Source organism: Bos grunniens, chromosome 5 (assembly GCF_055505025.1).
Source record: "Bos grunniens cultivar Pamir isolate PY7600 chromosome 5, Bosgru_T2T1.0, whole genome shotgun sequence".
Lineage (NCBI taxonomy): Eukaryota > Metazoa > Chordata > Mammalia > Artiodactyla > Bovidae > Bos > Bos grunniens.
In genome coordinates this window covers 25,479,512-25,506,579 of record NC_141169.1, presented here as the reverse complement: position 1 = coordinate 25,506,579, position 27,068 = coordinate 25,479,512, and the positions used below count along the sequence as shown (strand labels likewise).

At 38.0% G+C, this 27,068-nt stretch overlaps 1 protein-coding gene and 1 pseudogene across 18 annotated transcripts in view; one reads left to right on the top strand and one right to left on the bottom strand.

The window, feature by feature from the left end:
* Window positions 1-2,523: 2,523 nt before the first annotated feature.
* Window positions 2,524-27,068, top strand: part of NR2C1 (nuclear receptor subfamily 2 group C member 1) — a 39,710-nt gene continuing 15,165 nt past the window's right edge. For 13 of the 17 annotated variants that reach the window (XR_015163574.1, XR_015163575.1, XR_015163572.1 and 10 more), the window contains exons 1-8: window positions 2,524-2,777; window positions 10,241-10,312; window positions 15,233-15,463; window positions 18,581-18,662; window positions 20,082-20,261; window positions 21,598-21,745; window positions 21,848-21,938; window positions 25,768-25,961. Coding sequence is in view for 13 of the 17 variants with exons in the window: in XM_086399156.1 (XP_086255282.1) it covers window positions 10,259-10,312; window positions 15,233-15,463; window positions 18,581-18,662; window positions 20,082-20,261; window positions 21,598-21,745; window positions 21,848-21,938; window positions 25,768-25,961 (980 nt within the window). In the remaining 4 variants the exon portion in view is untranslated. The remainder of the gene's footprint in view (window positions 2,778-10,240; window positions 10,313-15,232; window positions 15,464-18,580; window positions 18,663-20,081; window positions 20,262-21,597; window positions 21,746-21,847; window positions 21,939-25,767; window positions 25,962-27,068) is intronic. The other 4 variants (XM_086399159.1, XM_086399157.1, XM_086399160.1 and 1 more) reach the window with 2 other exon arrangements.
* Window positions 13,104-14,915, bottom strand: LOC147371433 (small ribosomal subunit protein eS1 pseudogene; annotated as a pseudogene). The gene has a single exon (XR_015163576.1). The product of XR_015163576.1 is annotated as a small ribosomal subunit protein eS1 pseudogene (transcript).

Genomic DNA, 27,068 nt, shown 5'->3' with positions numbered 1-27,068 from the left:
ATTGCATCCACCCTAGCTCAAATCCTTGTTACCTCTTCCCAGTGATGGGTATAACTTTTCTTCTAATTCCAATGCCTTCCCATTTAAACACTGCCAGACCCACCTTGTTAAGCATAGTTCCAATTTAGTTGCATTCCTGCTCTTTACAACCTTCACTGGCTTCTGAGTGGTTTGGCATGAATACTTCTGCTCAGGTATCATGTGGCAGCTAACCCCAACCCTACCTTCCTCTGTTCACAGCGTTTTGTCTTTTCTCATCCTCCCCCCACCCCATTTTTCTGCCTATTTACCTAAGACTTCTCTGTAACAGTTGATCCTAGCCTCTCCCCATTCCTGCAGATTAGATCTAGTCTCTCCTTCCTCTATGCTCCTGTAGCCTTTGGCTCCTACAGACTTTCTTATGGTGCTTATCACATTCTAGCCTTGAGAACAGCAACTGTATCTTGTTCGTTTGCGATTCCTCCTCAGCACCCGGCAGAGTGCCTTGCATTCACTGGACACTGTTGTGAATTAAATTCAAATGATCTCTTTTTTGAATGCCTCCAAAACACAAATATTCTGGAGCCTATGCCACTTCTAATGTTTTTTTCTAATGGAAATTTTCTAGTTGGCTTTTTTTGTTAAGATAAATGTTCAGAAAGTCTCAATATCAAATTCCCCCGTTTTTGAGGGGGTGGTTAGGACGAATGGTGGCAACTTTCTTTTATGAGTTCATCATAGCATGTTAAGAACCAATCTTGAAATACTATTTTTTCAAATGACATAAATTTATAGAAACACTTTTTACTTTAAAAATGATGTTTGTATCTTATTGTCCATGTAGAGATATAGATCCTTTATAAATAAAATATTAGCAGTGTAAATAATGTTATGTATATTTATACAAAATAAATTTACTAAATCTACTCTCAGTGTGATGATGTCTTTTAAATCATTTTTTATAGCCATGCAATTAGAGATGAACCACACTGATCTATTTTCCTGAATCATAGAGGAAGCTCTTTTTCACCAACAAAACATACTCCCCATTTGCATGGTATCTACATTGAAATGTTACTGTGACCTAAGCAGATTAATTGGCTGTAAAGGGGATGACCCTAGGCATCACTGTGGGTGTGCATATTGGGCACTGAGAATAGAGAAAAGGTCTCAGATCGCCTTTTTCCATTGGACCTATAGGTAGTATACTTTCTTAGCTTTCATCTTTGGGACAGATGTAAGGATTGGCTCCCAATTTGGGTGGATGGAGTAGCTGTTGTTCAGTTGCTAAGTCGTGTCCAACTCTCTGGGACTGGATGGACTACAGCACGCTGGGTTCCCATCCTTCGCTGTCTCCCTGAGTTTGCTCAAATTCATGTCCATTGAGTCGATAATGCCATCCAACCATCTCATCCTCTACTAGCCTTTCTCCTTTTGACTTTAGTCTTTCCCAGCATCAGGGTCTGTTCCAAGGAATCGGCTCTTCACATCCAGTGGTCAAAGTACTGCAGCTTCAGCTTCAGCATCAGTCCCTCCAATGAACATTTCAGGGTTGATTTCCTTTAGGACTCGACTTCAAGGATGGATGGAGGAGGGCTGCTTTAAAACCACCAGTTACACAACAAATGATACTAAAAGGAAGAGAGCGACTTCTAGAGAATGAGACATAGTGTTTTCACTTGTTAGGGGTTGTTGCATGCCCCTTTTGTTTGCCCAGATGCCCAGTTCCAGGGGGAAATGACATAGGAGATGTTCTCCTTATCAGTGCACCTTGTTTTTCCTGACTTGGGTTTCTGGTCTGAATGCATGACTGCTTTTCTAGGGTGAATCAAAACTATGACATTAAAAAATAAATAAGACATTTTGAGGACCCCTTCAAGACCACACCACACAGCACTCTGCAAACATGGCGGCTCTTGCTACCACACCTTGGTGCTTCGGGGGCCACTATCAGAATGTGATGTTCTGTCAACACCTTATTTCGCAAATCTGTATTTACCATTAGGTACTGTCCCATAAGCTTGGGAATACACCAGTGAACAAAACAGACTAAAGCCAGTCTTCTGAAAGTTTTCATTCTAAGTGATTCTGCTCTGGCTCCATTTAGGCAATTATGCTATTTACTCACAAAAGTTGATAAGTAAAACTTAGCCTTACTCAACAGGGCTATACTCCAGCTTATTTAAGGGAATTTGAAATATTTTATTGGGATCTACCCAGTTAAGTGTTCTAATAAACCGTTTAGTCTAAAGCAAGAGCCTGTGACAAAGCCCAGTTTCCCATAAATTAGAGACCGAACTGTCTAAAACTGATTAGGTCATCTATCTTGGCTCCAATCTGAACAGTCTCAAAATTTTCTTTAAGGACCGCTTTTTGCAAACAGGATGCTAAGCGCACGCATCTTCTCCAAGTCCTAGATAAGGGAAGTGCAGCTCTGCCAGAGCAGTCTCCCTCCTACGCGATAGGGGGCAGTCTACTTCCAGAGGCTGGGTTCTCTCAACCCTCCACCCGGGGAACGTCACGACCGCCTCTCGCCGCCTCTGCACTCCACTGGTGCGCAGGCGCGGACGGGAGCGCGCACCGAGCCGCTGAGGGAGGGGTCACGAACTCTGACCCCCCCTCCCCCCCCAAATACACAAACCCAGAAAGCTCCATCTCCACTTTTTTGACCCTCCCCGCTTCAGCTTTTTCCAGTCTGTTTGCTTGGAGGCTCCCTACCCTATCCCGTACCAGGAGCCGCCGCACGGGACTGTCCGGTTTACGCCCAGCGTAGGACGCCGCTCGGCAGAGAAGCGCCGGTAAGGAGGGACGGGTGAGGAGAAAAGCGGCCGCAGCGGTGCCCGGGAGGAAGGCGGGGGGCCCTGGGAGGGTCCCTTCCTCCCAACTGCCAACGGGCGCGCCCCCAGTCCCCACAGCAGCCTGAGGCTTCGGCCAGCAGAACCCACACTTCGGCATCCGCGGCGCGCTACTCTGGGCGGGCTGGGAGCGGCCGGAGCAGCGGGGCCGAGTGAGCGGGGCTCCGAGAAAGGCCGAGGCCGGAGCCGGAGCCGGGAGCGGGGTCCAGAGCCCAGAGCAGGGCCGTGGCGGTGGGCGCGAGAGGGAGTCGGCGAGCGGCTCTGCGCGCACGGCAGCTTCTCCCGCGGCACCTCTGACCTTTCACCTACAGGGAAAGCTTCCGTCTTGGCGCGGGCGCCTCTTCCCCAGCCTCCGGGAGCCGCGCGCTGCCGCCGGGCCCGGGGTCGGAGTGGGCTCTAGCGCCTGCGGACGTGGGAGAAGCCGGCCTGGCGGCGAGCCGAGGCCCGGATCCCTTTCACTACGAGTCTCTGACTTGTTTCTGTGCTTTTTACTGGACCGACGGAATGACGCTCTCTACTTTCACAACCGGTGGCGCAGGAGCGGCCGCTGCCTTTGGATCTCTATCTTTAGAGAAAGAAAAGGCAACGGCCGAATGTCCTCATTGCAGTGCACGTCCAAGCTTCCTGCATCTCTTTTGTTAAGAAAGTCTGCTTCCAGCTCTTGCAGATACCGTTTTATGAATGGCATATGTTGCCAGGTTGTTTTGTAACCTTCGCTATATAGGTCAACTGTTAAAAAATAATTTCTGGAAAGGAAAATAAAAAAGGCTTGAAATTAAGGCCTTTAGGGTTTTTGTGCTTCGGAACTTAATGGACCTTCGACTTTGAGGGTTTTAGAACGGTGCCTGCTGTGTGGTTGGTTTTAGATTTTAATTGTCAGTTTGGTAGATGTACAATAAAGAAGCTATTTCTGCTTATTTTTAAAATGGATCGCAGAAAATGTAATTTCATCATTCTTTGTAGGAGCATTTCGGCTTTTTAAAAGGAAAGCAAAGGCAAAAAACATCCCCAAAATATGTACTCTTTGTGTGTGCTACACAATATAATTCCTACTATTTGTTGGAGAGAAGGAAAGAAATCGTATATAAGAAAGGATTAATAGTTTATATAATCATGTACCTTTTTTGAGTCATAGAACCGTCTGCCACCTTTTTTAATCTTTTATGAAAGCCATAGACTGTCTCTAGAAAAATGCACCCTTGCATACAATTTTGTAAGTAAACAGAAGATTCACAACTGAGTTTTAAAGGTGAGAGAATTTAAATGAGGGAGGAGGAGCTTGGAATTGTATATTGGGGAATCAAGAACATTCCAGTTTGTCCTGAACGAGTCCCCTCTGGGACTGGTAGGAGATAAAATAGGAAGATGGGGAAGTCAAACTATAAAGGAATGCTCCTTTGTGTCTGCAGGGGCAGGTGTGTTTATAAGGACTTAGTAAATACTGAAAAAATACCAGGAGAAGGATTGAAACTTTATTCTTTGACCATTAAAGAGGCACTGATACTTATAAAACAGGAAAATAAGGATGTGTTTCAATTCTGTAAGCATCCCGAGATTTTGCTGTTGGTTAGAAGTGCTGACACATAGATGATTCTTGCCTTCTAGGGGTTTTTCATATACACAAAGTTGAATATATTAAGTATTCATCCAGGAAAGTTTTTTCTGGCAGTAGCTGAAATTATACTCAAAGGATTCTTAACCTGAAGACCTTGGGCTGGCCATAGAGTTATGAACTCCTTGAAATTCAGCATAGCATATATGATCAGTTGTAGAGAGAATGAATGTGAACCTGTTTTCTTGTGAGGGAAACCTTAACTGCCGTCAGATTTTCTTTTCTTTTTTATTTTCGGTTGTGCTGGGACTTGGTTGCTGCACCTTGCTTTCTCCAGTTGCGGCGCCCAGGCTCCTCCCTGAAGTGGCTTCTCGTTGCGGAGCGTGGGCTGTAGTTGTGCGAACTTCAGTAGTTGCGGCACACGGACTCAGTAGTTGTAGTTAATGGGCTTAGTTACTTCATGACGTGTGGAATCGTCCCAGACCAGGAATCAAATCCGTGTTCCTGCATTGGCAGGTAGATTCCTATCCACTGTACCACCAGGGAAGTCCCAGATTTTCAAATCTACGTTTGATCCACCCTACCAGAAAAAAAATAATAATAATAATTGTTTTGCATCATATTTTCAAGCATTTTTTGACTGCTACACAGAAGAATGTTTTCCGTCATGACTTAGCACACAGATTAAATTGAAATAAGTCCTTACCCTCACTATGCTTGATGCAGTATTTTCTATTCTAATTTCTTTTTTAAAAGAAGAAAATTCTGACCCACTATATTTCCCCATTCACAAGTGGCTCACAATAAGGAGTTTGCAAAATACTGCTTTGTAACAAGAGCCTACAGTTGGTTGATGGGAGTAGGGCTGGTGGAGAAAGAAAATGGACTGTTTATGATGTACTCAAAGAACACAGACTTAAAATTTTGAACCTGAATGGAAGGAGGATGACACCACTTTTGTTGTTCAGTCAATAAATCATTTCCGACTCTTTGCAACCCCGTGGACTGCAGCATGCCACGCTTCCCTGTCCTTCACTATATCCTGGTGTTTGCTTAGATTTGTGTCCATTGATTCAGTGATGCTATCTAACCATCTCATCCTTTGCTACCCTCTTCTCCTTTTGCCTTCAGTCTTTCCCAGCATCAGGGTATTTTTCCAGTGAGTCAGCGCCTCACATCAGGTGGCCAAAGTGTTGCAGCTTCAGCATCAGTCTTTCCAGTGAATATTCAGGGTTGATGTCCTTTAGGATTGACTGATTTGATCTCCTTGCTGTCCAAGGGACTTTCAAGAGTCTTCTCCAGCACCACATTTGGAAAGCATCAATTCTGTGGTGCTCTGCTTTCTTTTGGTCCAACTATCACATCCGTCCATGACTACTGGAAAAACCATAACTTTCATGGATCACAGCCTTATCATGGCGAAAGGGCTTGTATAACTCAATAAAGCTACGAGCTGTGCCATGAAGGGCCATCCAGGGTGAATGGGACATAGTGGAGAGTTCTGACAAAACATGGTCCACTGGAGGAGGGAATGACAAACCACTCCAGTATTCTTGCCATGAGAACCCCATGAACAGATTCAAATGGCATCACTGAGGGTATATTTTTTCCTGTGGGAAGATACATAGACGTGAGATTGAGGTGAATGTGAAAAAAGAAGAATCAGAGCCAAAAATGTAAGACTGTGTGTCTTGTGTATGTTAATTAGCTCTAGAGTAGTAAAGGCAGCATCCTCCTGTTTTTTGGCTTTGTCCCTCAGGTTGGTAAAAACGCTTACCCTTCAATGCCTATCTCAAATGTCTCTTCTATAAGATTTTCCCAGACCCTCCCTCTCCAGTGTGATGGTTCTCCTGACCTGTTGCTCTTTATTTATTGAGCACTTTATTTATTCAGCTAACTTTCAGGGAATATGTTTTACCTGCAAGAGACCATTGTACACTGATTATGTGTCTGTGCGTGTGTGTGTGTGTGTGTGGATGAATGTTGTTATATTGGCAAATAGATGGGTGAAAAGTGGAAACAGTGTCAAATTTTATTTTCTCGGGTTCCAAAATCACTGCAGATGGTGACTACACCCACGAAATTAAAAGATGCTTGCTCCTTGGAAGAAAAGTCATGGCAAACCTAGACAGCATATTAAAAAGCAGAGATATTGCTTTGCCAACAGAGGTCCATTTGGTCAAATGGACCTACTGGTTTTGCCAGTAGTCATTGGTACAAATGTGAGAGTTGGACCACAAAGAAATCTAAGTGACGAAGAACTGATACTTTTGAATTGTGGTGCTGGAGAAGGCTCTTGAAGTCCCTTGGACAGCAAGATGATGAAACCAGTCAATCCTAAAGGAAATCAACCCTGAATGTTCTCTGGCAGGACGGAAGCTAAAGCTCCATCGGCCACCTGATGCGAAGAGCCAACTTACTGGAAACGACCCTGACACTGGGAAAGGTTGAAGGCAGGAGAAGGGGGTGACAGAGAATGAGATGGTTAGATGGCCTCACTGACTCAATGGACGTGAGTTTGACCAAACTCCATGATAGTGAAGGACAGAGAAGCCTGGCATGCTGCAGTCCATGGGGTCGCAAGGAGTTGGACATGACTTAGCAACGGAACAACAGCATGCATTGACAAAGATATTTTCACAAACCCAATTTTTACAAGAATATTTTGAGATAGATTTTACTGAATCCATTTCATTTATAAGCAAACAGCCTTAAGTGACTGACATGTAGTTAAACATTTAGTAAATAGTAAAAATGGGATTGAAAGTGATTTATTGACTTGACTCTAGGGCACTCTACTACCTTTATAAACCCCCTCCTATATTCCTCTCTTTTTCTCTTTATCACTACTTACTAGTTTACTTTGTAGCATTTGCTGCTGCTGCTGTTGAGTCGCTTCAGTCGTGTCCGATTCTGTGCGACCCCATTGACAGCAGCCCACCAGGCTCCCCCATCCCTCAGATTCTCCAGACAAGAACACTGGAGTGGGTTGCCATTTCCTTCTCCAATGCATGAAAGTGAAAAGTGAAAGTGAAGTCACTCAGTTGTGTCCGACTCTTCGCAACCCCACGGACTGCAGCCTACCAGGCTCCTCCGTCCGTGGGATTTTCCAGGCAAGAGTACTGGAGTGGGGTGCCATTGCCTTCCCCGTTCGTAGCGTTTAGTACGTGGTAATTTAAAAAATCTGTTTCTTCATTAAAATATAAGCTCCATGCAGCAGAGATTGTCTCTGTCTTACTCACTGTGAAGTCCAGCAGTCACACCGTGCCTGTTAAGTATCTTTCAGTAAATATTGATGCTTTCTGAGTTCAAATACAAGTACCAGGCAGTATTAAACATTACAGGTTCATTGGAAAAAATTAGTCCATTGAAAAACTAGGAGTTCTTTTTCTTTAGAAGTTTTTTTATCATCTACACAGATAAAGCCACGTGCTTTAGAAGATAAATAGGCACAAAATACAGTGGATTACAGATGAAGGAATGTTTACTTTTCTAATTACCCATTAGTAGATACCCATTCAAAAAGCAGAAAATAAGTGGCCTGTAAATCTGCACTTAGAGAAGTCATCATTAATACTTGAGAATGTTTGTATATTTTATTTATTGTCTCTTTTTCCTACTGTTCAGTCCATGGAATTCTCCAGGCCAAAATACTGGAGTGGGTAGTCTTTCCCTTTTCCAGGGGATCTTCCCAACCCTGGGATCAAACCCAGGTCTCCCACATTGCGGGCAGGTTCTTTACCAGCTAAGCCACAAGGGAAGCCCAAGAACACTGGAGTGAGTATAGCCTATCCCTTCTCCAGCGGATCTTCCCAACTCAGGAATCAAACCAAGGTCTCCTGCATTACAGGCGAATTCTTTACCAACTGAGCTATCAGGGAAGCCCTTGTTTTAATACTCCCTGACATTTAGAAAGATGTATCCCTAACATTTGGAAAAATGCCTGGCTCATAGTAAGCACTCAACAATTATTTTTGAATGAAAGAATGTTGAATGAATTATTGGATCAATGAGTAGGAAAAGTTTTAAAGCTTTGATAAACATTGGCAAATTTCTGGGAAGTTTGTTTCAATTTAGACTTACATCAATAATATGTAAAGAATGCTTATTTTTCCTCAGTTTTTTTGAGTTAAATTTAGTCTTGGAAAACAAACACATGTTGATCTAGTGATTCCATTGCAGTTGTGATAGAGAGAGAAGCCATTAGCAGAGACATGGCAATATGAAGCAACATGGTAATAAATTCAAGGAGTTACAAGTAGTGCATATGGCTAAAATGTAAGGTTTAACCATTGGCACCTCACATCCTATAATTAAAGGGAAGGCTTTGAAGAATATTAAGAGCTAAAATAATGTTAAATATATACATTAAAGCAGTCTGGCACCACACTATTAAAGTGTTAATAGCAAGTGGGTGAACGTTATTGGACCTTGAGGTCAAGAAACTGGGAGAATGGCAGGAACGGGACACCAGTCTGTCAGTCTTCAGTAAGTAGTGTAATTGAAAGAGAAATGAATGAATGACATTAAAAACTGGTATAACTCGCTTAAGTGAGTCTCAAAGGAAGAGTTTTTCGTGTAGGAAAAGTAAGCGGCCTTGTTCAAAAGACTGCATTCACAGTGTCCTTGAGATCTACAGACAGCACATGGTAGGAATAGAGATGCAGTTACCCACAAGAGATCTGTACAAGACTCTTGTCTGGTGGCATGAACCCACGTGAATTGCATGGGAGGCAACAAAGATTTCTGAGAATTCATGCCAGCAGAAATGGCTGCCAGCTTGGACTGAAGGGGACATAAATGGGATGAAATGAATGAAGGCTGTTGGAATTCTGGAACTCTGGAATACTGGGTGGGTCAATAGCGCTGTTCTGTTTTGAACATATGTTGCCTTTCAAAAAAAAGAAAGAATGACACTCCGTCCCCCCCACCCCCCGCCAAAATAGAGAAGAGTTTGGAAGGATTGTCATTCCATCATGGACCCAGAGCACACAGGCTTTGGCAGTAACCGTCTCCTTGGTTGGGTTCCAGAGAGGTTGAGGGCACTTAACTGGCACTACTTTTCAAGTGGGAGATAGTTGAGTAATTAATCTAAATACTGTATATTGCTTTTAGAACAAGTAATTGAAACATTTAAGGTTTTAAAAGTGATTGAAAGACAAGTGATTAAAATAATTTGGTGATCAATATTAATTATAATTGTAGAATATTAGTGAATTTATGATGGTATATAATAAAGTCAAATGATTTTTGTATTCTTGACTACCTGATATAGAGAAAAAACAAATGTCAAAGTCAATCTGTTAATCTTACTGACTTTCAAATCTATTTGAAGAGTTTTATGTTAAAATTCAAATTAAACTTAACACATAAGAACAATGAAGAACAATCACAAAATTCTGGAGAAATCTTCCAGTCTTCTGAATATAATTATTTTGTCAGCTTTTACAGTATACTGATTAAAAAGTGTGTTAAATGGCTACAGTGATGTATTTTTAGACTGGATTGACCTTCTTTAATTAATAAACCATTCCTGATCTATATTGAAAGTCTGTGGTTTAGTCTTCAGTACCTTTGAAAAGTGAAATTGTTTGGTATTTTTTTTTAATAGACATTTTCAAAATTTGTAAAAGCAGAGAGAATAATTTTATGAATTCTTGTATAAACGTCAACCGTCTTTGATAATTGTCAACACACAGCCAATCTTAAGTTGTTTATTCCTTCCCACCTCTACCTCTTTCCAAAACCAGAATATTTTGAAGCAAATCCTAGTTATCATATAATTTCATTTGTAAATTCTTCAGTTAATATGTTTTGTGGGTATAATTGTGAAAAAGCATCTTATTTTTGGCAGGACACTGGCAATCAAATCATGGCATCCATAGAAGAAATTGCACATCAAATTATTGAACAACAAATGGGAGAGGTATGTCTAATTTACTGTTCATTAACTGCTTAACCAAAGTGATTTATACAAATAAGTTTGCTAGGTTTTGGTGGCACAGAGATAAAAGATACCCTCAATTGTTGGAATCAAGATTGCCCAGAGAAATATCAGTAATATGCAGATGACACCACCCTTATGACAGAAAGCGAAGAAGAGCTAAAGAGCCTCTTGATGAACGTGAAAGAGGAGAGTGAAAATGTTGGCTTAAAGCTCAAGATTCAGAAACCTAAGATCATGGCATCCGGTCCCATCACTTCATGGCAAATAGATGGGGAAACAGTGGCTGACTTTATTTTTTGGGGGCTCCAAAATCACTGCAGATGATGATTGCAGCCATGAAATTATAAGACATTTACTTCTTGGAAGGAAAGTTATGGCCAACCTGCTGCTGCTGCCGCTAAGTTGCTTTAGTCGTGTCTGACTCTGTGCGACCCCATGGACAGCAGCCTACCAGGCTCCTCTCTCCACGGAATTCTCCAGGCAAGAGTACTGGAGTGGGTTGCCATGTCCTTCTCCAGTGACCAACCTAGACAGCATATTAAAAAGCAGAGACATTACTTTGTCAACAAAGGTCCGTCTAGTCAAGGCTATGGTTATTTGAGTAGTCATGTATGGATGTGAGAGTTGGACTACAAAGAAAGCTCAGCACTGAAGAATTGATGCTTTTGAACTGGGGTGTTGGAGAAGACTCTTGAGAGTCCCTTGGACTGCAAGGAGATCCAACCAGTCCATTCTAAAGGAGATCAGTCCTGGCTGTTCACTGAAAGGACTGATGTTGAGGCTGAAACTCCAATACTTTGGCCACCTGATGCAAAGAGCTGACTGATTTGAAAAGACCCTGATGCTGGGAAAGATTGAGGGCAGGAGGAGAAGGGGACGACAGAGGATGAGATGGTTGGATGGCATCACTGACTCAATGGACATGAGTTTGGGTGGACTCCGGGAGTTGGTGATGGACAGGGAGGCCTGGCGTGCTGCGGTTCACGGGGTCGCAAAGAGTTGGACACAACTGAGTAACTGAACTGAACTGACTTTCAGTTCACTTTGATCTAGTGAGAGATGGTTGAATAATTGGACAATAAAAATAGAATATGTTCAGTGCTATGATAGGTGATTGTGTAGAGTGTAATTGGGAATTGGGAACATGGAAGAAAAACAGCTAATGAAGAGTTGTGGGATGTGAGGTTCTAGTCAGAGACTGTTTCTGGAGGGTGTGAAATCTGTGGTTTACTGGACCATTAGAAGGAGATCTATATCATATAAACAGCTGTGTTCTAGTAAGAAGTTCCATAGTCCAGAGGTTTTCAAAATATCATCTAGGGACTCTTTCAGAGTCAGCAAGGTCCAAACCATTCTCATAATAATACTAAAATGCTGTTTGTCTTTTCACTATCATTCTCTCACAAATACGTGGTATAATTTTCCAGAGACTACTTGTTACATGATAGGTTAAATATGTCAAAATTTAAAAGGTGTACATAACTCATTGAACCAGCGTTTTCGAAATGAACAGTGCATGATGTAACAAAATCACTCATAAGTGAAGGATTCACATTACAGGATAGATCAATAGATTTTAATATATTGGTTGGCCAAGAAGTTAGTTCAAGTCTCTTGTATCATCTCAAGAAAAACCCAAATGAACTTTTTGACCAACCCAGTAGTTTCTGATTCTACATTGCAACTAACCTCTAAAAAGCTGTCACTTTTCAAGTTTTGATGTCATATCAAAGAACAGTTTACACAATTTGAAGAAGCAATTAAGATATTCTCTCCCTTTTACCCAAAAAATATAAGGCTGGATTGTCTTTCTTTGTTTTAACCAAAACAGCCTTTGCAGCAGATTGAATGCACAGGCAGGTATGAGTATCCAGCTTCTATTAAGCCAGACATTGAATCTGTTTGCAAAAATGTAAATCAGTGCCTCTGTCCTCCACTAAATTTTTTTTTGTTTGGAAAATATACTTATTTTTCATTAAATAAATATATTATGTTAATATTTAATGGGTTATTTTAAGATGAATTAATAAATACTTAAAATTTTTTCTATTTGAATTTCAGTATGGTAAATATCAATAGATATAACCTATGTAAATAAAAGCCGTTTGGGCTCTCAGTGATTTTTATTTATTTGTTTAGGGATGTAAAGAAATCCTAAGACCTGAGAACTGTTTCCATAATCTATTTACTTTTCTTTATTGAAGGCCACTTGGATCACTTCAGTTTCTAATTATAATTATTGTGCTGCAGTAAACATACTTTTACCCATCTAAGCAAAGTGTTTCCAGGCAATAATAATAATAATGGACCCTGCATGTACCTGATGCTCTTGTCTCTAAGAAATAAGTGTGAGCCATTAGATTTTTATTCAGTTTACAATTAATATTTCTGATAGGAATATTCTAAAATGAAATGTATAACAGCATAAACTTTACATGGTAAAATTACACATGAACTGATTGAAAACCTCTTATAAGTGTCATTGAATATTGCAGAAATTGTTAGTGGGGAGGTTGGAGACGAGACTTGGTAGAAATAACCTATGCAAAACAAAACTGACAACAGTTAAAACTGCAGCCAGGAAAATAGGGCATGGTAGAAATAATGGTCAACAAAGGAAACTCACATTGGTAGCAGCCATAATCAATGCAGTGTGCTCTAGACAAAAACTAATGAGTGATTCAGAACTGTGCTGTAAATTTTGTGCAGAAAATAGTCTTTTTTTTCCTACCACAAATAAGATCTTTTGTCATCATTAAAAGTACACGTTTTAAACAGATTCTTGGACTGGTGGCTCATATTCACCAACTCATTTAACTTTAGCACCTGTCTCATCCCCAGTAGCTTTTCCAGAACTACTACCTTCACCATGTAGCTCCATGAGTTTTCCCAATTCAAACTTGGGCTCCTTTAGCATTTTTTGCTTTTCTAAAGAAGACATCATGGAGTGGATAAATAGATTGGCAAGTCTTTTCCAGTGCTATCTGAAATCAGTTTATTGACCACTTCTTTCAAGTCATTCATCTGCGCCTCTCAGGTGCAGATCCCTCTTGGGGATCTGGTGTACCTGCTAGCGCTGAGCATAAAAGGTCTTCTAAATCTGATGGTTGCGTTTTTTAGTTACCCACACAGAACAGATGAAGCAAGTAACCATCCGTAGTCTTGACCTCAACATGAGCTTCAATCATGGTTTGCCACTTTTTGACCATGGAATACGTTACGGATAAGATCCATGCCATGGAAATTAGGCAGTTTTTGCCCTGAACATTCTCAATAATTAGCCTGAATTTTCTAAATGCTACTTCATCATTCTGCAGATTAGTGAGACTCACTTAAAAACATACTCGTTGAGGCCATCAGATGTGATTTTGGTTCCTTGAGTTCTTGTGAACAACGTTTTCCCAGTATTCCTTATACTGAACATAGCTGGTGCTTTCACATCATACCAATCTTTTTTAGAAACTGGGTCAACCACTTCCTTCTTGGCTCTCTTTTTGCCTCCTTTCATAAGGCGCTTGTTCTTGACGACCACCATGGGGCTGCTAAGAGAGCCAGAAAAAGGAGAAAATAGTCTTGAAAATAATTTCAGAGAAATAGAAAAAACTTGGGAACAAATCAGCTTTGCCATTTTAAAATTGAATTCAGGGAATTTAATTGGCTTAATGAGTTTTTTTCCGTAAAATATTTGCTCAGCTACATTGAAAACCCTCAATGCTAGGCTGTTCTTTTTATTCATGAACTTTTTCTTCTCCAGACTACTCTGTCTCAGTAAATGACAATTCTGTCCTAATTGGTCGGGCCAAAATTTCATAATCATCCTCGACTCTTCTCTTCTCATATTCCATATCCAATCCATCAGTGTATCTTGTCACCTCTCCCTTTATAAAATATCCCCAATTGTTTTTCACCCCTAGCATGCCTACTACCCTGATCTTGGCCTGTGTCTCTGCCTATATACAGTACCCAAGTGCTGCCAGTGTTTGTGCACTGGCATCCTTTCTGGTCTCCCTTAATTCTGTTCTTAATTCATAGTCTGATCTTTACACTGAATCTAGAAAGATGCTGTTTGCAAAAGATCCTGCCGCGTCTCTGCTCCGCGAGCCCTTCAGTGGATCTCCATGTCATCCAGTAGGAAATCAGATGTTGTATGGCCTACAAGACCCTTTTCAGTTTGGCCCTTTTTGTTTCTCACATCCCACTTCCTACCGTAAATCTCTCTCCCATCCAGTTTCACTCATACAGCTCTCTTGCTGTGCCTCTTGCCTCAGCTATCTCAAACACGCTCTTCCTGCCCCACAGGCTGCTTCCTCTACTAGGGACGCACTTCCCCTAGCTAGTCCTAAGCCTTGGTCTGTTCCTTCACTCAGGTCTGTGCTGAAATGTTATCTCCTCAACACTCTCATTCCATCAATAACCCCCAGCTTACCCTGTTTTATTTTACTTTGTAACACATAACCACCTGACAATATTATTTGCTTACTTGTTTTTTATTGGCCTTTCCTCACTAAAGTAAAAGCTTTTAGAGAATAAAAATTTTGTTTTCTTTATTGTTGTATCCAGGGACCCAGAACAAACAGCGATTGGCAAATAGAATACACTCAGTATATGTTTATGTATATGGAAGGTAGGAAGGAGGAGAAGGGAAGGAATCAAAATAGTGAAGTCCAAGTGCTCTTACTATTGCAGCTTTATCTACACATTTGTTTATTTCTGTAGGGTAGGATGTCATGGAAGTAGGATTGCTAGATTAAATGGTATGTATGTTATGTGTATTACATTGAATCTATATATGTAATGGTATGCTTTCTAGTCTAGCTTTGTCTGAGAAATGAGAAAAATTGTCCTTAGAGAAGGAAAAAGATTAAGTTGACTTAATTACTAATGACATGATTGTATTAGATTGTTACAGAGCAGCCTACTGGCCAGAAAATCCAGATTGTGACAGCACTTGATCATAATACCCAAGGCAAACAGTTCATTCTGACAAATCACGATGGCTCTACTCCAAACAAAGTCATTCTGGCCAGGCAAGACTCTACTCCAGGAAAAGTTTTCTTCACAACGCCAGATGCAGCAGGTGTCAACCAGTTATTTTTTACGACTCCTGATTTGTCTACACAACAGCTCCAGGTAAATTCATAAGAGTTTCTCTTTAATCTTATCCTTGAAAAAAAGAAAAAGCATATCATAAAATAAGTCCTGACATTAAGACTTTATGTCCTGCATGTTCAGTAGGAAAAGATCTTGTATAAAATTAGGTGCTACCTTCTCCTATGGGCCACTATACTTGTCCTCACACATCCTCACAGCGTATATTTCGGTGGGTTTTTAGTGGCATATAGTAAGATCCACTCTGGCGAGTTTGGGCAGGAAGGAATTTAACAAAGAATGTAGAGAGCTCAAAGTACTGTTAGAAAGGCTGAAGGAACACTTGTAGGTCAGGTTTCCAAGAATAACTGGGAGCCTGCTTCAGAGCTTGCTTCTAGGTGCCCTGCTTCTGCAGTTAGGAAACTTCCAAATCAGGAGCATCTACAGAATTCTGTGACTGCAGTTTCCAAGACCAAGATGCCTGTGTTGTGAATAAGCAGCTGCCGGATCAAGAAGTCCATATTACAGCTGGCAGCTTTGTGGCCTTTGCTTCCCTTCTGTCGTGTGCATCTTCACTAATGTATTGAGCAGCCGAGCCTGTGGTCTGCTCTAACACTGGAACTCACTCAGTAGTGTAAATTACCTTTACATTGCTGTTTATTTTTGCTAGTTATACATTATTCTTCAAAGAGCCAGCTAAGGCTTTCATACAATTATGTAGCTGCTGTTTTTACCAATGGTTGCTATGATTGAATATAAATACAGTGAACCCTTACATTGGCTTCCAGAGGCTTTGGTGAGGGTGCTCACTGAAAATTGGATTCCACATTTTGTGTTGAAAAGCTAATCAAGTAAAATTCCTTTTAGAATTGAAAAGCTCCAAATTCATAAGATACAAAATTATGCCTATATATCCTGATAAATTGTATTATTCTTCAAGTTACACAATTTTATATTACTTTTAAAAACAGCTAATGTAGAAAATGGATAAAATATATAAAGTTATTAGAAGTCACTAAAAAAACGTATGGCATTATCCATACCCTAATTTCTTTATTTTTTTTTTAATAAACATGCTTGATTTTCTTAAAAACAGTTTTGTATTTACAGAAATATTGAGCATTTAGTATAGAGAGTTCCCATATAATCGCCCAACACACAATTACTCATATAATTGACATTCTACATTATATTTATTATATATTTATTATATATATTTATTATATTTATTTATAATATATATTTATTATATATATATATATTTATAAATAATATATATTTATTATAAATAATGAACTGGTAGTATTTATACGTTAGCTAAAATCCATAGCTTTCCCTACTTTTTACCTAATGTCTGTCTGTTCCAGGATACCAAATTACAGTACATTTGTCATGTTTCCTTTGACTCCTCTAATCTGTGGCAGTTTCTCAGACTTTCCTTATATTTGGTGACTTTGATAGTTTTAAGTTATACTGGTCAGGTATATTATAAATTGCCTTATTGTGGGACTTGGTCTGATGTTTTTTTCATGGTTAGACTGGGGTTGTGGGTTTGGGGGAGTAGTTAGCAGAAGTTAAGTGCCATTTTCATCACATCATTCCAAGCGTAGTTCCTATCATCATATTTATGACTGGTGACATCAGTTGGCTGAAAAGGTGTATATCAGATTTCTTTAAAGTTAATCTTTTTCAAAGGTTTTCTTTATTTAAAAAATAAAAATAATATTGGTACTTTGCATCTCTAAAAGCAATGAAAGAGAAACAGGTATAGGATGGAATTCCCCTGGGCCAAGATTTGATTTCTGTTCCAGTGACCTAAGATGGGATGTGGGCAGGCCCATTAACCTCAGTGCCTCTTCCACCCTTAGGAAATTAACAAATAAAAGATTAGCACCATTTGCAGTAGATATGCTATTTAAAAAAAGATAGATGTTTGTCAGAGATGTTTTCAAAGGATATCTAATACAGAAATTGTTTTTTTTTAAGTTTTCATTGAAGACTGATTTTTATGGTGATATAAAAAGAAATTATGCTACTATAACATAGTAAGGGACAGCTGTTTTATTTTTGAAAAATTTTTTTGGCCTTGCTGCATGGCATGCAGGGTCTTAGTTACTCAACCAGGGGTCAAACCCAGACCCTCAGCAGTGAAAGCGCAGGGTCCTAACCACTGGATCACCAAGGAATTCCCTGGGACAGCTATTTTAATGACTATTTAAAGTTTTTAAAATCAGAATTGTTCCTGAAGGCATTCACACCCCTAAGAGAAGGAAGAGAGGATTATTTTGTGAGCTGTTTTAAAGCAGGGGTAGGTTTTTACCATTTTGAAGCTTGAATTTAATTTGTTCACATTTCAAAAGATTGAAAGAAAATGACAGATTGAAGGATGAACCTAAAAGAAGAAACTAGTATTTCTTTGTATTATATTAGCTGTACCTAGCGATGAGCTCTTAATATAGTTTAAAGAAATTTAGTAATTTGCCCAAGGCCACTCCATCTAGTCCCTACTAATTTGCTGTCATTAACAGACTCCAGAGTCCATGTTCTCAACCTCTGCACCTAACCCAATCCTTAGACAGCTGAATGAAAAGTTTATACCTTTGTATATCAGTCATGTTCCATAGTTAAAGTAAATGCTTCAATAGATTTCTTTTTTCTTCATAACCTTTTTATATTTAAAATTAGATTTCTCTTTTTACGCTATTATAGCTTATTTTAGTCATATCATTCTATGGGGAAATATTCTGAGTTATTCAAAGACAAATGTCAAAATAGGACAGATAACTGCTACAGTAATTTGATGTGTTCCATATGAATAGTAAATACTTTATGGGTGAGATGCAGTAAAAAAATATACTCATGTATTTGTGTGTTTAAGACTCTTTTTACTTTAATGAATTGTTAGGGAACAAACTTAAAAGGTATTATTTCTGTCTGTACTTTTTATAACATTGAAATTTTAATTTTTATGTAAAGAAAATTCAGAATAGTTTAATTGATACATGCATAATAATAGAGTTGAAAGTTTCAGAATAACTTACAAAAAAGAAAGCAAAAAGTAATATGAAAGTTCTTTTAATTTTTTACATAAGAGTATTACTGAGTAACAACAAATTATTGTTTTCTTGTTTGTTTGTTTGTTTTGGGGGGTTTCTTTAGTTCTTAACAGATAATTCTTCCTCAGAACAAGGACCAAATAAGGTTTTTGATCTTTGCGTAGTATGTGGAGACAAAGCATCAGGTAATACTACACATAACCTGCTATCTGTGTTGTGCTGTTAAAATAACTGCCTCACTGCTGCATTTCTTCTACTGACAGTAAAAAGTAAAATAAAGGAGCATGTTGTTTTTATGGTTCATATTTGTAGCCTATGAAATTTAACTGATTTTCCCCCAGAGCTTTTTATTCACCTAAAGGTTTTTTATTTCACTGCAGTTTAATGTGATCTTGCAGTGACATAAAATGCATATTTCAAAGAATTATGAAAGGCAGTTTCAATTTTTTGAAAGTAAACTGAACATGTGGAAATTTTTCTGAATGTGAAACCAGTTTTATCAAAGGTATTGCTTAAAAATTAGTTGTGATCCTTAATAACATGTAACATTAGATTACTAATCTACCTGTTGAGCCCTGTTCTCATTCTAGGAATACAGAGTAATAGATTACTGAGGTGGAAAAGCTCTGGTGAACCCTGATGAAATGCTCTGCATAGTTGAGCAGACATTTCTCCAAGCCTGATTTTAGTACTCAGGTTTGCGCTGTTTTAGTTCTGGCCATTGTTCCTTCATGCCCAGAAATACATACCCATATTTATTCGTATATATTCACAAGTACCAGTGAGATAAGTTTAAGGGCCCAGCTTGTTTTCCTTCATCTTTTTTATCTTTCCCATAGCTTCATTACAAAACTTGTACTGGAGCTTTTCCCGGAGTATGTTCAGTTTGTTAATGGTTTGTGAAAATGATAGGTTTATCAAAGTGTAACAGATTTCTCCAAAAATTAGTGGACTCACTATAAGGAAGGATGATTAGATTTTCAAATACTAACTGACATTATATCCTTTTTTTAGAGCATAGTTTTCAGAATAAAGTAGCTTTATAAAGTATATTGTTGTTGTTAAGTTGCTAAGTCATGTCCAGCTCTCTGGACCCCATGGACTATAGTCCTCCAGGTTCCTCTGTCCATGGGATTTCGCAGGCAAGAATACTAGAGTAGGTTGCCATTTCCTTCTCCAAGGGATCTTCTCAACCCAGGGATCCAACCTGCATCTTCTGCATTGACAGGTGGATTCTTAACCACTGAGCCACCAGGGAAACCCTTATATAGTACATAATAGAATTGTAATGTGTAAGTGATCTCAGAAGTGAAAATAGTTTTTATATCATGGGTTATGGGTGATTGTGTTTCTTCTCTTTCCCAAATTTTCCATGTCATTGTTAAAATTACTTTGCAAAATTTAAAATCTCATATTGTTTAGTATATTTTATCAGAGAATTGTTTGTGTCATTCTCTGGTAGTTCATTAAAAAAAAAAAACATCATGTCATAAACTCAGAAATCTCAGTTTCATCTCATGTTTAAAGGGTAGATGTGGGCGGGCCTACTTCATTTTAGTTCTGAAAAATGTGACTTTCGTATTTTCTTAAACATTTGTTTCTAGGCCGTCATTATGGAGCAGTAACTTGTGAAGGCTGCAAAGGATTTTTTAAAAGAAGTATCCGAAAAAATTTAGTTTATTCATGTCGAGGATCAAAGGACTGTATTATTAATAAACACCATCGAAATCGCTGTCAATACTGCAGGTTACAAAGATGTATTGCGTTTGGAATGAAACAAGACTGTATGTATTAGCTTTTCAGGAGAAAATACTTTTAAGAATTCAGGCAAACTCCTAGAAATATGTTAAAATTAACACGTTAAAATATGTCATATATATATGTTTTTTAATTTAAAGTTTTCCAACAAAAATATAGAAATATGTATTTTTTGTATGTTCAACAAATCTTAACTCAATGCCTATAATGCCAGGCATTGTAATTTTAGTTTGGATCTGGTAATAATAATTTTTTTTAAAGGTAACTAGATACCAGTTTAGTTTTTCACCAAACTTTTAATACTAAAGTGGTTAATAAGGCAATAACAGTAGCTAGTATTGATTGAGCTCTCATTGTGCTTTACTCTGTGTATAGCGTACTAATTAAATTATTTGTTCTCACATCAGAATTGTCAGTAGATACTACTGTTAGCCATTTTACATTTGTGTGAACAGAGGAAATTTAGAAACTTGCCCAAGGTCACATAACTAATAAGTGGCAGAACTTGGATTTGCATCTTGGCAGTTTTGTTTTGTTTTTCTCAGAAAACATACATTTAACAACTTCAGTATACCGTCTCCTAAGTATCATGAAATAAAATTGCTGTAAATTTTATTGAAAGTTGCTCAGTCACATCCAGCTCTTTGCAACTCCATGGACAGTAGCCCTCCAGGCTCCTCTCTGTCCATGGATTCTCCAGGCCAGAATACTGGAATGGTTAGCCATTCCCTTCTCCAAGGGCTCTTCCCAACCCAGAGATCAAACCCAGGTCTCCCACATTTCAGGCAGATTCTTTGCCATCTGAGCTTTACCAGGGAAGCCCATAAAATTTATTACCTCTATTTTTTTATTAACCTCTATTTTATAAATAAAAACTAAGCGATTGAGTTGCTGCTCAAAAATCTCCTTGCCCTGTACAAATTAAAAAACTAACAAATTTTTAAAAATCTCCCTGCCCTTAATTAAAAAAAGATTTGACTTGGGTCTTTTTGTGGTTCACTGTCAGTATTGTCTTCAGTTGTTTAAATACTTTATTTTTTAATACTCTTATGTGTATTAGATGTGTAAAGGACTCCTAACTTCAGGTTTTCCTTCTTGACAGTGAACTTTTAAAAAATAAGAATTCTGCATTTCTGCCACAACTGGGGCAGGGAGAGAAAAGAGAACAAGAGAGATGCACAGTGGCCAGTTTTACTATTTGAAGCAACTTCGTTGAACTTAAAAAATAATTTCTAAAGATTGATGGTTATCTTTAGAGTTATGATAACCATGTCTCCCATAACAACATTGCTGACCTAGAGCTTGCATTTATAATTGCTTATAAATTCTGCATTGTGATATAAATTTGGCACATTTTTGTAGCTGTTCAGTGTGAAAGAAAACCCATTGAAGTATCCAGAGAAAAATCTTCCAACTGTGCTGCTTCAACAGAAAAAATCTACATTCGAAAAGACCTTCGAAGCCCGTTAGCTGCAACTCCAACTTTTGTAACAGATAGTGAAACTGCAAGGTATAGTAAAAAAAGAAAACAACAGCAACATATGATAAGCAGGTGGTCATTTTTTGTCTTCCCAGTGAAACCAAGGCTAAAATTTGTACTTATTTGTTACAGGTCAGCAGGACTTTTAGATTCAGGAATGTTTGTGAATATTCATCAATCTGGAATAAAAACTGAGTCAACTATGCTGATGACACCAGATAAGGTGTGTTTAGTACAATTAATTTAAAGCTTAAAACTGCTTAAGCTTATAAAAGTTTTTCCTTTTCTCCTCCATCAGTTTGGCCAATTGATTTGGTCCTAAATATTTCGGGTTACAGATTCTTGTTTTTATTTTAATGAAAATTATCATCAACTGTTTGGTAGTATCAAATAACAAAACTAAAAAAATTTGGTAATGAGTTCAGTCTTCCTTATTTAAGGGAAAACGATCCATGGATGAGCAGATTACAGTGCTGATTAGCAGTGGAACACTCTAGTGGAGGAATTTTAGACAAGAGTTAGTTTTATAGAGGATTTGAAGCAGCAAAAAGGAAACAGAGGTTGGGATTGACTCAGAGTTTGGGATTCCCTGTAATGCTCTCAGGTCCTGCTGTCTAGGATGAGGTGAGCTCACTAAAGCTGGAGCTGGAGGATTATGACTGGTATATGATAGGTTTCTTTGACAGATGTTTCCTTTAAGTGCAAACTGACGTAAGTTTCAGTTCAGTCACATCTGACTCTTTGGGACCCCATGGACTGCAGCAAGCCAGGCCTCCCTGTCCATCACCAACTCCCGGAGCTTATTCAAACTCATGTCCATTGAGTTGGTGATGCCATCCAACCACCTCATCCTCTGTCGTCCGCTTCTTCTCCCACCTTCAATCTTTCTCAGCATCAGGGTCTTTTCCAGTGAGTCAGTTCTTCTCATCAGGTGGCCAAAGTATTGGAATTTCAGCTTCAGCAAGAGTCCTTCCAATGAATATTCAGGACTGATCTCCTTTAGAATGGACTGATTGGATCTCCTTGCAGGCCAAGGGACTCTCAAGAGTCTTCTCCAACACCACAGTTCAAAAGCATCAATTCTTCGGTGCTCAGCTTTCTTTATAGTCCAACTCGCACATCCATACATGACTACTAGAAAAACCATAGCTTTGACTAGACGGACCTTTGTTGGCAAAGTAATGTCTCTGCTTTTTAATATGCTGTCTAGGTTGGTCATAGCTTTTCTTCCAAGGAGCAAGCGTCTTTATATTTCATGGCTGTAGTCACCATCTGCAGTGATTTTGGAGCCCAAGAAAATAAAGTCTGTCACTGTTTTCACAGTTTCCCCATCTCTTTGCCATGAAGTGATGGGACCAGAGGCCATGATCTTAGTTTTCTGAATGTTGAGTTTTAAGCCAACTTTTCACTCTCCTCTTTCACTTTCATCAAGAGGCTCTTTAGTTCTTTGCTTTCTGCCGTAAGTGTGGTGTGAAATGGGCCAGGTCACTGGAGCAGCTTCTATTTTGTGAGTCCTGATGAATTAATTTTATCAGTAGAAATGTTCATTTTTCCACCAGAACCAACTATAGCTTCAACGTGGAAAAGTCTTCTGGGTTTCTTTCATCTTAAAAGTCCTCAGATATAGAAATGTATAATAAGTATAAAATTCTTTATATTCCTTTTGTGTTGTCCTACAAACTTTTTAGTGTTAAAATGTTGATATTAAAAATATTTCAGGTGAAGAGAAATTCTTCACGCACCTCACTTAAAACACTGACTTGAATCAAGAGTAGTAACAGTTGCATGAGCTCTCATGCTACGTATCCAAGTCATCTGGGTCCCCTTAGAGATTTGAGCAGCTCTTTATTGAGCAAGAGGTCTGAAATAAAAAACAAGCATGTAGAATTCCGTAGTGTTTGAAAGCCCCTTATAAGAACTGAAAACAAACATTGTTCCTGAAGGCAGATTTCAGAGAGCCTATTACTGGTGTTTGTCTTAACCTATAATGTGATCTGGTTTCATATGCCCTATGAGATTATTTATTCTATATATGGCCAGATTTGTGTTATTATTTTTTATTTGGTACTTTAAGGCAATCTTAATACTTGTGCTCTGGAATCAAATTTCATCTGCCACTTACTAGCTGCATAACCTTGGGCAAGATATTTGACCTTAGTGCTTCAGTTTCCTTCCTCATCTATAAAATAAGGGATAATAAGAGTGTCTGCCTTACAGATTGGGCTTTAGCGTATTGTTATTAATCAAGGAGATCTGGTATCTTACCATATATTTTGGAATTACATTCAAGACTTCACTTAGCCTTATCTACATGATTTGTACCTAGAATTGTGGTTACAACTTCATTGACATATTAACTTCTTTAGGAAAGGAAGAGAACTAAGTTTTGTTGAAAATTTTCTGTAATACTTGCCCAGACACTGTACTTCTCTAAATGTCTTTATATTAAATTGTGTTAACAACCTTATTTGGTTAGTTTCTGACAAATGGTCCCAAAGCTGTCAAGCTACAATGTAAGTCCTTTCCACATTAAGCACCTGTCTAGATAGACATGGTATGAAATGGAAGAGAATATATAAATGTTTCAGTTGAAAATTAAAACACCTAAAATATGTCAGCTCCTTTTACATGTATATATGAAGGCAGGAGCAGGGGTTAGGAGCACAGGCTTTCCTGTCAGACCGATCTGACTTCCTATCCTGCCTCTACTACTTACTGCTAAAGAGACAGTGAGTAATTCTTCTTATCAGTAATAAAGGGACAATGATTGCAATTTCACAGGGTTGATGTATGGATTACATAAAATACATACAAAGGTCGCAGTCATGTAAGAAACTCAGTAACTGGTGGATTACTCAGTAAATAATTCTGGGACCATTCTTTAGTTTGGGGAGAGCACAGAAGCTATTTGTCTATGTATTCATAGACAAATCAGTTTCACATAAACTAAAGAATTGATATAGAGAAATTCAAGGAAACATGTATCCTCTTAGGAGTAATCATTATCACTAAAAAACCATAAAGATATAATGAAAAATTTTAAATATCTATGGACCTGTCAGAAGTCATAGAAGGCAAACTGAAGAGCCTTTCATTTGATTAGGGTGGAATGATTTGAGCATTTATGAAAGAATGACTAATGAGTATATAAAAATATGAATTTAAAATGATACTCAAAATTCACCTTTCGTCATAAGTTGCTTGGGCATTGATTCATTGCTCTAAAATTGATAAATAAAAGGAAGAAAAATAAACCATCTATCTGCTTTTCCTGTACAGATTATATTTCTGGGTAGTCAGAGAGTTGAGCAGATTTTTTCATAAAACAGTTGTCGCTAATTCATGCATAAAGAATGTACACGTTAACAAAAAGTGGTGACAAATAGGAAAACATGCAATATATACAAAAGCCCAGTCTCCTAAATAATGTAGAGGGACTTTCCACCTACAGAATGCTTGATATTTAACACATTTAACACAGTGGCTGGTAAAACTTGGCATCCTGGAAGTCTGTTCAGTAATACACTTTTCTTTTCTCTATTCCTTAATAAAACATTAATTTTATCCTATGCAACTTTCAAGTTTGCATAATAAGTTTTGGGAATTACAGAAATATCAAAATTTTAATGCTGGAAGATCTTGAAAGCTCATCTAATTTAATATCCTTTTATAGGGAAGGCACCTGTTAATGGACTTCCCTGGTAGTCCTGGTTCCGTCCCTGGCAGGGAATTAGATATCACATGCCACAACTAAGACCTGGGGCAGCAAATACCTTTTTAATAAAAGAAAGCAACTGTTATGTGGATAGATAGCCATTATGTACAGTTTTTAGTTTAACCTGTGTAAATATTAATATTTCCTAGGAAATGTGCCTGATATTTTTAAACTTGTTCCTTAAGTTTCTAAAAGCTCAGAGCTCTTTGATTTTACTTTCTAGATTCCATATATCTTTATATACTTTTCTTTTGGCATTTCACATTCTAGAATTAGATATTTAAGATTGAAATGTTAACTGATACCAATTTGCAGAATTTTAATTTTTTTTTTAAAGGCTGTATCATGTCAGGGAGATTTAAGTACATTGGCCAGTGTGGTTACATCATTAGCAAACCTTGGAAAAACTAAAGATCCTGCTCCAAATAGTAATGAAGTGTCTATGATTGAAAGCTTAAGCAATGGTGATACTTCTTATACTTCTTTGTGTGAGTTTCATCAAGAAATGCAGACAAACGGTGATGTTTCAAGGTAAGATCTGTTTTGAGCATGTGTCCCTTTGCCAATTGTCCTTTAGTATCTCTTAAAAAATACTTTTATGTTAAATATTATTTACAGAAGTTTCAAAAAACAATTATTTCTATTAAACTTAGAAAATTTAAGTCATAAGTAAACTTTCATTGAAAAGTTCTGTTCAATATAAAATGATGTCCAGCAGGTTACATTGTAAATAGTGAGCAATAAGTAAATATGATAAAATTAGAAATGTAGTCATAAAATTCAGTTTTGGTTTTTTTTCCCCAATAAAGATGATAATTTGGGTCTGATTTTTCAGATGTTCTAGTTGCCAGATTTTATATTCTGTGTATTTAAAGTTTAATATATATCTTACTAGGCAGTCGTTTTTCATTTCCCCCACCAATTTCTGGTGATGAAAATAGGTTTTAAAAATTGGGTTGAATCCATTATAGTTTTAAGTTTACACTTCAGGAAACTTGTATCAGAATTCTACTTTTCATTCTTCTGCTATTAATACTTAGGATGTAGAAACCAGCTTTTTTTACACTCTGTTCCTCTTCTAAAATATTGAACGAACTGCATTTCAGAATCTCACCGAGTACTTTGTTGAACATGAGATTTTAAAGAACTGTAGAAGCCCTCTCACTGAAAAATACAGGGAGCTGTTTTGACTAGTTACTTACTAATATTAATTATTTGCCATCTTAATTTCAGATTCTTATAGTTCAGATGTAGCTGTGTTATCATAAGTTCATTCTCTGCATTTTTAAATAAAATTAAAAACCTAACTTTGTTTTGTGTAGAATAAAGTCAGCTTAAGTTCTTGCTCTTGTTCTTCTAAATAACTTTTGTATGTAAAATAAATGGCCTGATACCTTGTTGTATCAAATATTTAACTTGTAAAAGGAAGCATAAGAATTTTTCTCCCCTTAAATCATGTAAGTTTTTTAAAAAGACTAATTCTCTGGTAAAATATATTAATAATAAAGTTTTTCATACTATACATTTAAAGTTTAATTTGTTATTTTTGGAGAGTGAGTCAAAGACATCACTGAAATAGAATACTCAGTGATATACCAAAGTTCTATTTTCTAAACAGTTTTTAAGGCCTAAATCTTA